Here is a 13,342-nt window from a genome sequence, read left to right on the forward strand (position 1 = left end):
TTCGGTTTATTACTTAAATGAAACGATTTGATTGATCTGAACAGTATCAATACAAAATTGATTGTGACGATTTAATAAAAAAAGAAGACATACTATTAAGCATCATGCAATGGAGCAAGACATGTTAAATGTTGTCAAATCTATCACCACTCCACAATTGACATGCTTTGCTCCACCACCCGCCTCGCTCCACTTTGAATGTATAATCTGAAAAATCACTATCGCTGCATAGATATTAGAAGCATTCATCCCCATCCTATCTCATCTTGCTTCGCTCTGCTTTAATTTAATTTTTATTTCTAGTTATTTTAATAATTTTACTTTTTTAAGACAAGTAAATATTTAAACATAATTTTTTAAAAACATAAATATAAAACATATGAATTTTTCCTATAATATATTATTACATTTTTATCATTTTAATAATTATATACAAAGAAAGGTAAAAGATTATTTCGAGATGAGGTGAGTAGAGCAAGTAATGACTATAATTATTCCATACTCATGTGAAAAAACTTATCTCATTTTGTCTTGTATCTACATTTAAATAATTTGTTCTATCTAAAATAAGTGATTTAAAACATACGATGGTTCAAGTTTTGCTATTTCTAATTAAAATCCGAAAATAAAAGATAAATTAGAAAACAAAAGTGAGAAAAAAATCACCTACATTAGAAGAAAAACGATAGACATTAAAAAGAACCCATAAAAGTCAGTCAACTTCTTAGTCATACCAAACAAAATGTAGTAAAAACTATAAAGGGGAGAGGAAACTTCAACGAAGGTGGAAAAACTAAAGTCTGTCACGCTGACCCCACTATGATCACAACAACAAATCGGTATTCATTCTCATGTTCAGTGTTTTTCCTCAAATTTTACTAAACTCCAACTGACGGGGATAAAATAAAATTAGTAACAAAGTTAAAAAGGGTTGCTAACAGTCAAACATGTCTAACATTTACTTAGAAAAGAGAACAAAGAGAGGACGAAGAGTTGAAGACCCTGTTAAACGAGACAAAGCATTATAGTAAAGTAGCAGCTGCATTGCGTGCATAATTGGAACTCTCAAGGGCTGAACCACCTATGTCAATGAAACTATTTAAAGCCCGTTTCACTTCAGGGGCTCACAAGTTAGTACGAACAATGTTAATTTACTCGTTATTCTGCTTTATCTTAGCTGTGAATGTTGCAGAAGCAGTGTCCATCCAAGACGACTGCAAGGTGCGGCGGTGCAACCACCAGGATCCGCCTGTCCGTTTCCCCTTCCGTTTAGAAGGCCAGCAGTCACCCCACTGCGGCTATCCTTATCCTGGGTTTCAGCTTTCCTGCTCAGAAAACAAACAGACCCTGCTGAAGATACCACGTTCGCTGAAGCTGTTGGTGAAGCACATAGATTATGAAGCTCAGCGGATTGACTTGTTCTTTCCCGGCCGTTGCCTCTGGCAGCAGCTTTTAGATCTCAATTTATCTGCCTTTCCATTCGTGAAAGAACAACCAGGTTTCAGCCGCCTAAAAGTTTATAGATCCCAACTAGCTGAATCCAAATATACCTTGTTTGAATGTTCAAGCCAAGATAAGGCTTTGTATAGTAGATATAAAGTCGCTTGCTTAAGCACCCCTGGCTCCCAAATTATAGCTTTTCCTTCTGAATACTATGATTATCCAGAGAACCTGTTGAATTACAGCTACTTTCGCAACTTCTCAACACCCATTTCTCCTTATGGTATCCGTTTTCAATTACGTTGGTATAAACCAGACTGTGGTGATTGCGAAGCTCAAGGAAGGGGATGTAGATTGAACAACAATAATAGCACCAAGGAACAAACCGAGTGTTTTTATATTCCCAAACACCATATAGGTATGTTCTAACTATTATAATTGCACAATGTACGTTAAAAAAAAATCATTAGCCTGCATCAACGTGACGCTTAATGTTGTAAACTTACAGTGAACCCTTTTCTTAGATTTCCCATGTATCAAAGCTGAATAATTTTAAATGTTTGGCAGGTTTGGGAGAAAGGCTAATGGTTGCAGGTAAATGGAATTTTCCTTTTAGCTTCAATTATTTAATACAGGATATAACAGAGGGATGTATGCTGATTTGCAGGTATTGTGTTGGGTTCTTCAATTGCTGCAGCCATTGCCATTGCAGTTGGGTGGAGATATCGGTTAGACAAAAAGGAGAAAGAAAGTCAAGTCAAGATTGAAAAGTTTTTGGAAGATTATAAAGAGCTTAAACCCTCAAGATACTCCTATGCTGATATTAAAAGGATAACTAACCATTTCAAGGACAAACTGGGACAAGGAGGCTATGGAACTGTCTTCAAAGGCAGACTTTCCAGTGATGTTTTAGTTGCTGTGAAGGTACTCAATAATTTCAAGGGAAATGGTGAAGAGTTCATCAACGAGGTGAGTTCGATGGGCAGAATCCACCATGTGAATGTGACTCGCCTGGTTGGGTTTTGTGCCGATGGATATGACCGAGCTCTCGTTTATGAATACCTACCAAACGAGTCATTAGAGAAGTTCATATTTGCAGCCAAGGGCAAGGATCGATCCCTTAGTTGGGAAAAACTTCAGGATATTGCTGTCGGTGTAGCCAAAGGCATCGAGTACCTGCATCAAGGTTGCGAGCAACGTATCCTCCATTTCGACATCAAACCTCACAATATTTTGCTTGATCACAACTTCAATCCTAAGATCTCTGATTTCGGCCTTGCTAAATTGTGTTCCAAGGAACAAAGTGCTATTTCAATGACAACAGCTAGAGGTACCATGGGCTATATTGCACCCGAGGTACTGTCTCGCAACTTCGGAAATGTGTCATATAAGTCTGATGTTTATAGTTTTGGAATGCTGTTGCTTGAAATGGTTGGGGGAAGAAAGAACATAGATGTTACGGTCGAGAATACAAGCCAAGTGTATTTCCCAGAATGGGCATATGATCGTTTGGATAAAGGAGAGGAGTTCGAGATTCGAATTGAAGATGATGCACAAACAGGGATAGCAAAGAAACTCATGATCGTTGGACTTTGGTGCATTCAGTGGTATCCTGTTGATCGTCCTTCGATGACAGTGGTGGTTCAGATGTTAGAGGGAGAGCTTGACGTTCTTACAAAGCCACCAAATCCTTTTGCGTCGACAGATCCAACGAAGACGATGGGTGCCACCATACCTAGGAAGCCGGTTAACAGAGATCTACCCACTATTGCAGAAATGGAATAGGAACAATCTCGAGCCTCATTGTTAGTAGTACTAGAATCAGTTGAAACTTGAAATCATCAATTAGCACACTCATATTACACCAATGCTAAGATTTTATTTGAACTCATAAATGAAATGCTGCATGGCTGTTAGTATATAAATTCTACTAATAAATGATAAGATTCTATCTTAAATGTTGTTTGATTGTCAAAATTAAGGTATTCATCGTTGGTAGGTGTTCCATTTCTATATTGAACTCCTGACTACATGATTAAAAAATGAGGTGAACAACCACCACACCACACTCATGATTATTACAAGATACTCTTATCAGTATGATTATATATTACGATAAGTGAGTAAAAACCCTCTCATGAGATCACGCAATGTTAAGAGTCACTTATATACTAAATAATCGTAAATGAATTTGATATTAACTCATTATATGGTGATAAGGAGACATTTTTATTAATTGAAACATGAAGCGAAGGAGCTAAAGTCTAAAACACACATCCATTAATAGTTGTATTACATGATGCTGAATATTATACAACTGAAAATGAAATGCTAGAAATTAAAAGCTTACAGTTGCAGAACTATAAGTATAAAAGGTCCGAATAAAGTAAAACATTACACTTAGAGATCCACACAACTTTTTGACGTAGATGATTCCTCCGATACATTCTTACTAACATGATCTTCAATTGACTTTTGGAGAGAAAATAGTGAAGGTCTCGACGGCAATGCAAGGTGATCAAGTTCATTTTCGAGCATTTCCAAAACTTTGCTCATTGAAGGACGGTTAGTGGGATTCATTTGTATGCACCAAAATGCAACCATTATCATCTTCCTTGCTATTTTGTCATCAACTTCTGTTACATCCCCTAATTCTATGTTCTCTCTTTGTTCAAATCGATCATAAATCCATGACGGAAAATAGATTTGACTGGAATGATCATAAAAAACATTCAAATTCTTTCTTCTTCCCACCATTTCCATTAATAACATTCCAAAACTATAAACATCGGCTTTATATGAGATACCTCCAATATTTCTGTAAAATAATTCAGGAGCAATGTATCCTAATGTACCGCGAGCCGCTGTGAGAGAAATAATACTGTCATCCACTGAATATAATTTTGCAAGACCAAAATCAGAAACTTTAGGGATAAAGTTTTCATCCAAAAGAATGTTGTGCGGCTTGATATCAAAATGTAAAATTTGCATCTGACAACCCCTGTGCAAGTATTCAATCCCTCGAGCCACACCCAGTGCAACCTCAAACAGTTTTTGCCAACTTAAAGTGCAATTCTCCTTTGAAAATATAATTTTATCCAAAGACCCATTCACCATGAAATCATATACAAGAGCTTGTTTTGATCTCTCTACACAAAACCCAATAAGTTGCACTACATTAATGTGATGAATCCTTCCAATAGTAGCAACTTCATTGATGAAATCTTCTCCATTTGCTTTGGATTTATCCAACATTTTTATTGCCACTAGTCGACCACTACGAAGTTTTCCTTTAAACACAGAACCATAACCTCCTTGACCTAATTTAACTTTAAAACCTTCCGTAATTCTTTTTATGTCAGAATATGAATATCGAATAGGTATTAAATTATTTTGACTTTGAAGAAAGTTTTCAATATTATCGTCCATCGATAAATGCCTCCTCCTTAGTTTGCGTATAACAAGTGTAATGAGGCAAAATATCCCCAACAAAGTTCTCGCTAACAATATGCCTGTTTCCCATAAAGGTGCATACACAAAGGATAAATCAGCATTCATGATTATGTTTGTTTGCAATTCTCAAATTATTTATTAACCTTATTATTTGTTATGTATCTAACTGTATTTGTTATGATATATTCTACCTAAAAGAAAAGCTAGAAGGCATGGCATGCATAAAGATAACATCAAAAAGTGGGGGCGGAGAAAGAGATTTACCTGATACTGCAAGACAAACGAAGTAGGTTCCTGTTTAAAGCGCCAATTGAACAATAATATTACTAACTTGAATACAATTCAAGGGCAAATCCAATAAATAAAGATACTTATGAAATCTGAAAGATTAACCTTTTCCAAAAGGATAATTATAATGGTCGAAGATTCCCGGCAGAAGAAAGACCACATTGCTTTCTATGTATGCTCCAATTGGAAGTAGCAGACCGTACACCAACTGTAGCAAGCTAGAATACCCCCCCCCCACAAGGAAAACAAAAGCAACCAATCAATAACTAAGACCTTGAAAAAGATTGAAAGAATCTAAAGGTCGAAGTCTCTTACGCTTTGAGAATCGGGTTTGAAGGCCAAAAACGATAGCCCATATGCCAGTACACCTCGACGCCTTCCAACAGGTTTTTGTAAATGTAAGAAGGGGATAAGCCACTAATATTGGAAAGCATGACAGGAAACTGGGCTATAAATCTGCACGAATGATGGAAATTGGATATATTTGAAAACGAGACCGGAAAGTAGAAGTAGGTCCAAGGAGAAGAAGAGATATTGGTTGGGCAGCGAGAAGCATCGACATAAACTGAAGAAGACTTCATCCTTGTCGTGCAATTTACCAGATACATGGTGCCTGCTCCATACCATATTATGTCTCCGACAATGGAACTGCGAGGAATTGAGCAGTTTTCATCGACCAGACTCACATCCACAAGTCGAACCGTTTGGTTAACATAAGAGATGTTTAGGACATAAAAGTTTCCGTATTCCGTGGGAAAACTGGTGCGGTTTCTCTTGCACTCTAATTCATACCAACTGTAACCGCATCCACGAGGCTGACCTTTTAGTCGGAAAGGGTGACTGATATAAACGTTTCCACAAAAAGATGGGCCACAGTGGTTGCTTTTGCCTGCTCTACCATCGGAAACATCTGGGGATAGAGATAAAGTAAGGGCAAAGATGCTAAACAAGACAAGTCTGGGTCTTAACATCATCAAGTTCCGGTGGAGCTCCGATGAAGGAATAAACAATGGGACGTTCTTTAATGTAAAATGCCAATCATTCATTTATTTCATGGCTGCAATTGGGAGCAAGTCTTTCTTTAAAAAACCATTCCACTAATAAAGCTAATGTGGAAAATTCTTTCATAAAAGTCGTGGGTCAGTCAATGGCGATGCTCATAAAAGTCTTGGATGTATTAATTCAGAACCTTTCATCAAATTTTGCAGGCAATAATCACCAGTCAGCAGTCGCAGTGGCTCGAGTGATATTAATTTTGATGAAATTAAAAATAATAAGATTAAAATAAGTGGTAAAATATATATTTAGATATATTAGTTTTTGATGTAATGTAGGTGAATTATACAAATTATTACTCAATTATCAAAAATTTTCATTTTAAGCACACAAAATAAAAAATTTACAATTTAAGCAACCACATTATATAATTTGATCACTCCTGTTAAATTTACAAACGACAAGCTAGAGAAATTATTAAAATATAGGCCTTTCGTACCACATCACCCACTACAAGAAACCTGTCTTTCCATGATGTTTACGGAAGCGACAGAGAAAATACCACTTTTTGTTGTGACAATTTCTAAAAACGTAACAAAAGATACTATTTTACATTAAAAATGTTCTATCTTAATAATTTCCTGGGAATAAAAACATTTCTTGTGGAACGTAAAGAGTTAAACTTAGTCTTGTTCAATCTTTGTTTATGTAATTGATTGTAAAATTTTCAAATTTTAATGCATTTTATTTATGTAGGTGGAGTTGAATATCGTGTGACCGAGGAATCTTTGATGGATAGCATAAGAACAGACATGCATGAAGCTGGCCACAAGATTGAAAAAGAATGTGGGTAAGATTTGAATCTAGACTAGAGCCTATTAGTTTTTGTTGCTTTGAAATATTGATTCTTCACTCATTCATTGAGCAAGATTTAGATGTCAATGTCACATGAACATTAAAACAAGTATATGTTATTTGTGCTATTGTTCACCACTCTTACATACAGGTCTTATCGGTCCATGGATCTGCTGATGAGATAATTTCTCTTGAAGATGCATTGGAGTTTGCCAAGATTATACCTAATCACCAATTACATATTATAGAAGGACCTAATCATGGGTAGACCTCATATCAAACTGGGTTGGCATCTCCTGTTGTGAAATTTATAAAGTCAGCCTCAGAGCAAGACAAGGTTTCTTCCAACTAGGTAGGCTGTAAACACAAATCTAAAATTTTCTACACCAACAAATGAGATTCCTTCAATACTAACTAAAAATAACAGGTTTTGTAACTGCTTCACTAGTCATAAATTATTGATTGCTGAAGCTACTTCGCCTTATACATTGATGTCATTTTGATGCAATACTTTCTAATTAATTATCATCATTGGGTACTCAAATTTTGATCTTCTTAGAGTTTAGACAATCTTGTTAAGAGTATAATTGGATAGTTCTTGCCATTGCATGAGATTATGAATGTTAGAAGTTGTGTAATCCAAATTCTTGTTAAAATAAATATAAGTGGCAAGATAAGAGATCTACGAGGGTGAAGGCTGCAACCCATCGTAGATCCCCAATAAGAGTATAAATGTAGGTTATTAATTTCGTGCACATGTAACATTTGAATCAAATAATTTGTGAGTTCAAGTCAGAGTAGGCATCATCTTAGAGTCTCTATAGTTCTTATTTCGTAAAAACCCTTGAAATAGTATAGTTTGACATGTACTTAAGATTTGTTAATTGGTCAATTTGGGTGTTTTGATTTTTATTTTGGAAGTTAATGATTACTTGATTAAGCTTTGTTAAATTACTTATTGTCTGTATGTTTAATTTTTATATTTTAATGTGATTGAATGAACGATTGATCAAACGAATCGCTATAATAACCACAATAATGCTCCAAATCCAACTGAACTTCTAGGTTGGATTTAGAGTATTCCATTTCGCCTCTCTTATACGGTCGTCATCAATTATCACTATCCAATCCTTATAAGTCTTTATTACTATCTTCGAATACTTATATTTCTTCATCGCACTTCCTTTGTGATACACTTTCTTAGTGTCAATGATGGACACTTAACTCAACTTTTTTTTTAGCCTTAATTAATACTATTTCCTTCGTAATGTCTACTTCAAGATAATCTCACTTCACTTTCGTCCTTTACAAATAATTCATCATTAAACATTTTCAGAATCTCATTTTATTGATAATATATGTCAATTTCTTCTCTTGAAAATTTCATTGTATTAGTTGTCAAAGTCATTTTTTCTTTAATAAAATATCTCTTCAATATTAGATTCATTTTCCTTAAACTATCATCATAATCTTATTCATACTACATTTTTCTTCTCATATGGTTGCTTAACTTTACACTTTCATGTCACTTGATATCATTCACTTCATTAATCACTATCTTTATCAGGAGTTCCAAACTTCCTTAAAATCCTTATAGATTATTCCTCTAAGGCTCTTTACTCTTTTCTTTTCTAACCATCCAAATCATTTCAATTTCCTCAAATAATTACTCTTATTTTCTCTTGTACTTGTTTTCCTTCAGACGTCGTCAAGAATGCCTCAAGTCCTTGTATTTGAACTACACGAATCGCAATGTTTTCTCTCAACTTTTCTTAATCAAGAACTCTCTCGTTTGCACTTTTTTTCGACTTTGTGTTATCACTACTATACTTCCAAATCCGTTATCTTTACTTCTATCATCATTTCATAGTCAAATCTTTTAAAAAAAAAAACTTTAAATTAATCAAAAAAAAAAAAACTCTCTTTACTATAAACGATTTATGCAATTGACTAAAACTTATCAATTGTGATTAGTTTATTGCTGACTTATATACTAAATATATAGAAAAATAATACTCCTACGAAACGAAAGAGTAAATGAAAAAATTGAGTTAATATAATATTTTTTTCTCTAATCAGAGCTCTCAATTCTAAAGTAGCAAGTAATCGATCTATGGATTCTATTAATATGACAAATTGATTTAGTCTCTTAAATTCAAATATCATTTTTTTCAAAAATAAATTATACCAAATATTTGTCAAGGAAAATCTTACCCATTGCATTTCTTCTCTTCTTAGCTTGTGATTGACCGCTGGTTGTGTCTAATAATGACGAATTGAAGGAGATTTTGGACGTCTTTGGTTAAAGTTTTGGCCCTACTTTGGTGCTTTCAAGTATGATGTTGATTCATTTGTTGTCATTGTTCAGTAACCTAGAAGAAGTAATATTGTGAGACTTAAAAGGGATAAAAGAATAGCGCGAAGGATAAGAATTGTAGCCTAAAGTTTGGTAGCAAACTTGAAGCTTCAAATGAACAACAACTGGAATCCTTTTGACTTCTGAACAATAGCAGTCCCTCCAGTCATGTCATTTTATCAATTTTGAACAATGCTTAACAAAAGAGACCATTAGATAAAGTGCTATCTAGGACTGGGAGAAGACTTAAGTCCTTGATTGATTAGTCTGAAAAATATTAGCAAGATAGGCGTTGAGAATCAAATGGTAGAGATAAAAAATTCTTTTAATAGCACCTATAGGATAGGGATTAAATCCTAGGAAGATGAGTTCATTTTTCAATTTCCATATAATCCAAAGGGTGCAGACCATAGCAAATGCAGAAACTTCTTGAATCCTGGGAGTTGATGTTGTTTACTTGGAGCCATTGGAGGATCCAATTGGAGATGGATGAGTTCGTAAAAGAGTCGGAGCACGAGAGGAGAATCAAACCAAAGTGCCCTATCAAAACTACAATTTAAGAAGAGAAGTTTGAGGGTTTCCCTATTTTCTTTGAAGATAAGACAAAAGTTATCATTGGTAGAGAGCCTCCTTGAGAGGTCTTTTGTGGGGAGGCAATTATTACAAATCCTCCACAGGAAAATAATGATTTTGAAAGGAAATTTAAGCCGCCAAAAATTAATCTGAACACTTTGCTGAGATTAAGGGAGTGGTAATGGAGCTCCTCTAGGAAAGAAGGGAATAAGCATTTTTAACCGCAAAGACCTTGTTAAGAAATGGCTTAAAATTGGTAGTGGATTGTTGTTGTTGGTAGTGGGTTGTTGGTGGTAGTGGATTAGTGGATGGTTGTTGGTGTCCATTTTCAACCACAAATCTTTGCCAAAGTTTTGGACAATTATGTCCTTGAACTCTCTTATAAATAGAGAGGTTCATTAGCCATATTCATCATCCCAAACCAAGAGAGAGCAAAGCTTGTTCTTTGAAAGCTAGGATTTTAGCTTTCGGGTTTTCTATAGGGGTTGAGAGTTGTGAGGTTCTCGGGTTGTGTCTTGAGTGTAAAACACTTGTAATCTTCATCTTGTTATAGTGAAATTTCTTTTCGCCTCTGCCCGTGGACGTAGGCATTAAAGCCGAACCACGTAAATCCTTGTGTTCACTTTATTTTTCGTTCCGGTCAATTTACTTGTAGTCATATCGGAGTTCTCGAATCGATCCTTTCCGCAACAAATTGGTATCAGAGCGTAGTTGAAGGAGTGATAATATTTTCTGAATTGCCCTGTGACTGCAGCTTTGTCTGATCTTTCACATCAGGAAGAAAATATTATCATTCATTCAAAGGTTCCAAATTATGGCTACAAGTGTTTCATCGACTAAGTATGATGTCGAGAAATTTACCGGGAAAAATAGTTTCAGTTTATGGCGCATCAAGATGCGGGCAGTGCTGGTTCAACAAGGATTGCTAAAAGCATTGTCTGGTAAAGATAAATTACCAAGCACGCTTTCGGAAGAGCAAAAGGATGACATGCTAGAAAGAGCACATAGTGCTATTCTGCTATGTCTAGGAGATGAAGTGCTACGAGAAGTAGCGGATGAGAAAACCGCGTCCGGTTTGTGGCTCCGGTTAGAGAGCAAGTACATGACGAAGTCATTGACGAACCGGCTCTACCTCAAGCAAAGACTCTATGCCCTGAAGATGGAGGAAGGTACACCTGTTTCCCAGCACCTGGATAAATTCAATTCCATTATCATGGATTTGAATAATATCGATAACAAAATCGATGATGAGGACCAAGCAATAATTGTTTTGTGTTCTTTGCCTCCCTCGTATGAGAATTTTGTTGATACAATGATGTACGGTCGTGATGACCTGACTCTAGAGGAGGTGAAAAATGCCTTAAGTTCCAGTGAGTTGAGGAAGAAAATCACTGGTAAGGTGGTCGAAAACAATGAAGGCGAAGGCTTGGTTGCTCGAGGAAGATCCAAGGCAAAGGGTGGAAGTTCAAGTAAAAGCCATCCTAGATCGCAGTCCAAGAAGAGAATACAGTGCTACTACTGTAAGAAGTACGGGCACATGAAGGTAGATTGTCCGAAAAGGAAGGAGAAATCAGAATCACAGGAGCAACAAAATGATCGTGCGAATGTAGCTGATGCAGATTCTTCAAGTGATGCCGAGATCGTTCTTGCAGTATCCGACTCTTACGCTGGTGGGAGATGGATTCTTGATACGGGAGCTACATTTCATATAAGTACTTCGAAAGATGCATTCTCAACATACGAGAAGCATTCTGGTTCAGTACTAATGGGAAATGACCACGCATGTCAAGTCATGGGGATTGGCACAGTTCGTATAAAGATGTTTGACGGTATTGTTAGAACTCTAACTGATGTTCGGCACATTCCAGAAATGAAGAAAAATTTGATCTCTTTGAGTACGTTGGACAAGAAAGGCTTTCGGTACTCTGCTGAAGGTGGAGTTCTCAAGGTATTCTCGGGTGCTTTGACTGTGATACGTGGTAATTTGGAGCGGGGCCTTTACTTCCTCGATGGTTCCTCGGTTACAGGTGTTGCGGGAGTGTCATCATCAGATGATCTAGATTCTGACACCACGAAGTTATGGCATATGCGGCTCGGGCATATGAGCGAGAGAGGCTTATCGGTGCTAAGCAAACGAGGATTATTGTCTGGGCAGTGTACAGGAAAGTTGAATTTCTGTGAGCACTGCGTCTTCGGTAAGCAGACTCGGGTAAAGTTCAGCACTGGGATTCACAAGACAAAAGGCACAGTGGATTACTTCCATTCTGACCTTTGGGGGCCTTCTCCGACAATTTCTAAAGGTGGTTACAGATATCTGCTTACCTTTATCGATGATTACTCGAGAAAGGTTTGGGTGTATTTTCTGAAGAGCAAGTATGAGGTTCTCATCAACTTCAAGCAATTTAAAGCTTTGATCGAAAATCAAACAGGAAAGAAGATCAAGCGATTCCGGACGGATAATGGCTTGGAGTTTTGCTCAGGTGAATTCAATGAGTTCTGCAAAAATGAAGGAATAGTGAGACACCGCACTGTTCGACGAACACCACAACAAAATGGAGTTGCAGAACGCATGAATAGAACTCTCTTGGAGCGAGCTCGTTGCATGCGATCAAATGCTGGGCTCGGTGAAGAATTTTGGGCTGAAGCTGTTAATACTGCTTGTTATTTGGTTAACAGATCTCCGTCAACAGCTATTGAGCTGAAGACTCCTGAGGAAGTATGGTCTGGTTCTCCTGCTGATTACACTGGTTTAAGAGTGTTTGGCTGCCCTGCGTATGCTCATGTAAATGAGGGAAAACTCAAACCGAGGGCGAAGAAATGCATATTTCTTGGATACGGCCAAGGGGTGAAAGGATACAGGTTGTGGTGTCCTGATCCGGTTTCGTCCAAGTTCATCATCAGCAGAGATGTGACTTTTGATGAGTCATCCATGCTTCGATCCACCACAAATTCCCGGGAAAAGGAGGAGTCAGATAGAATGGGAGATCACGGTGTTGAGAAGCAGGTGGAGTGTCAGGTGGACGCTCCAATTCCTACGGAAGGTACTTCAGTCCAGGATGATCAAGTTGAGGTGCAAGATTCCGATGAAGATGAGTCACCTCAAGAAAAACCATATAGCATTGCCACTGGAAGAACGAAGAGACAAATCAAACCAAATCCGCGTTACGCTAATCTGGTGTCTTTCGCGCTCAGTGTGGCGGAGTCCATTGGTATAGAACCTTCCAGTTATAATGAGGCTGTCACGTGTGATGAGTCGGCACAGTGGGCAATTGCTATGAGTGAGGAGATAGAATCTCTTCACAAGAACCATACTTGGGAGTTGGTTAAGCCGCCAAGTAACCAGAAGATAGTTGGTTGCAAATGGGTCTTCAAGAAAAAGGA

At 36.9% G+C, this 13,342-nt stretch overlaps 2 protein-coding genes across 2 annotated transcripts; one reads left to right on the top strand and one right to left on the bottom strand.

Moving 5' to 3' along the window:
• The first annotated feature begins 958 nt into the window (after positions 1–958).
• Positions 959–3,395, top strand: LOC107904251 (rust resistance kinase Lr10). The gene is made up of 3 exons (XM_016830560.2): positions 959–1,858; positions 2,008–2,034; positions 2,108–3,395. Exons 1-3 carry the CDS (start codon positions 1,084–1,086, stop codon positions 3,223–3,225), a joined length of 1,920 nt encoding a protein of 639 aa, XP_016686049.2. The 5' UTR covers positions 959–1,083; the 3' UTR covers positions 3,226–3,395.
• A 303-nt stretch (positions 3,396–3,698) lies between these two features.
• Positions 3,699–6,284, bottom strand: LOC107904250 (rust resistance kinase Lr10). Its single transcript, XM_016830559.2, has 4 exons — positions 5,497–6,284; positions 5,287–5,399; positions 5,158–5,187; positions 3,699–4,952 (listed from the first exon to the last, which is right to left on the bottom strand). The coding sequence occupies exons 1-4, from the start codon at positions 6,225–6,227 to the stop codon at positions 3,841–3,843; spliced, it is 1,986 nt and encodes a 661-aa protein (XP_016686048.2). The 5' UTR covers positions 6,228–6,284; the 3' UTR covers positions 3,699–3,840.
• Positions 6,285–13,342: the final 7,058 nt, after the last annotated feature.

The sequence above is a fragment of the Gossypium hirsutum genome, chromosome A05, assembly GCF_007990345.1.
Source record: "Gossypium hirsutum isolate 1008001.06 chromosome A05, Gossypium_hirsutum_v2.1, whole genome shotgun sequence".
Taxonomy (NCBI): domain Eukaryota; kingdom Viridiplantae; phylum Streptophyta; class Magnoliopsida; order Malvales; family Malvaceae; genus Gossypium; species Gossypium hirsutum.

Bases quoted from the DNA above. Each gene is read 5' to 3' on its own strand.
- LOC107904251 (XM_016830560.2), top strand. From the start codon at position 1,084: ATGTCAATGAAACTATTTAAAGCCCGTTTCACTTCAGGGGCTCACAAG. The intron at 1,859-2,007 runs GTATGTTCTAAC...AATGTTTGGCAG, and splicing joins TATTCCCAAACACCATATAG to GTTTGGGAGAAAGGCTAATG. The intron at 2,035-2,107 runs GTAAATGGAATT...GCTGATTTGCAG, and splicing joins AGAAAGGCTAATGGTTGCAG to GTATTGTGTTGGGTTCTTCA.
- LOC107904250 (XM_016830559.2), bottom strand. From the start codon at position 6,227: ATGAATGATTGGCATTTTACATTAAAGAACGTCCCATTGTTTATTCCT. The intron at 5,188-5,286 runs GTTAATCTTTCA...CGCTTTAAACAG, and splicing joins TAATTATCCTTTTGGAAAAG to GAACCTACTTCGTTTGTCTT. The intron at 4,953-5,157 runs GTAAATCTCTTT...TATGGGAAACAG, and splicing joins CGTTTGTCTTGCAGTATCAG to GCATATTGTTAGCGAGAACT.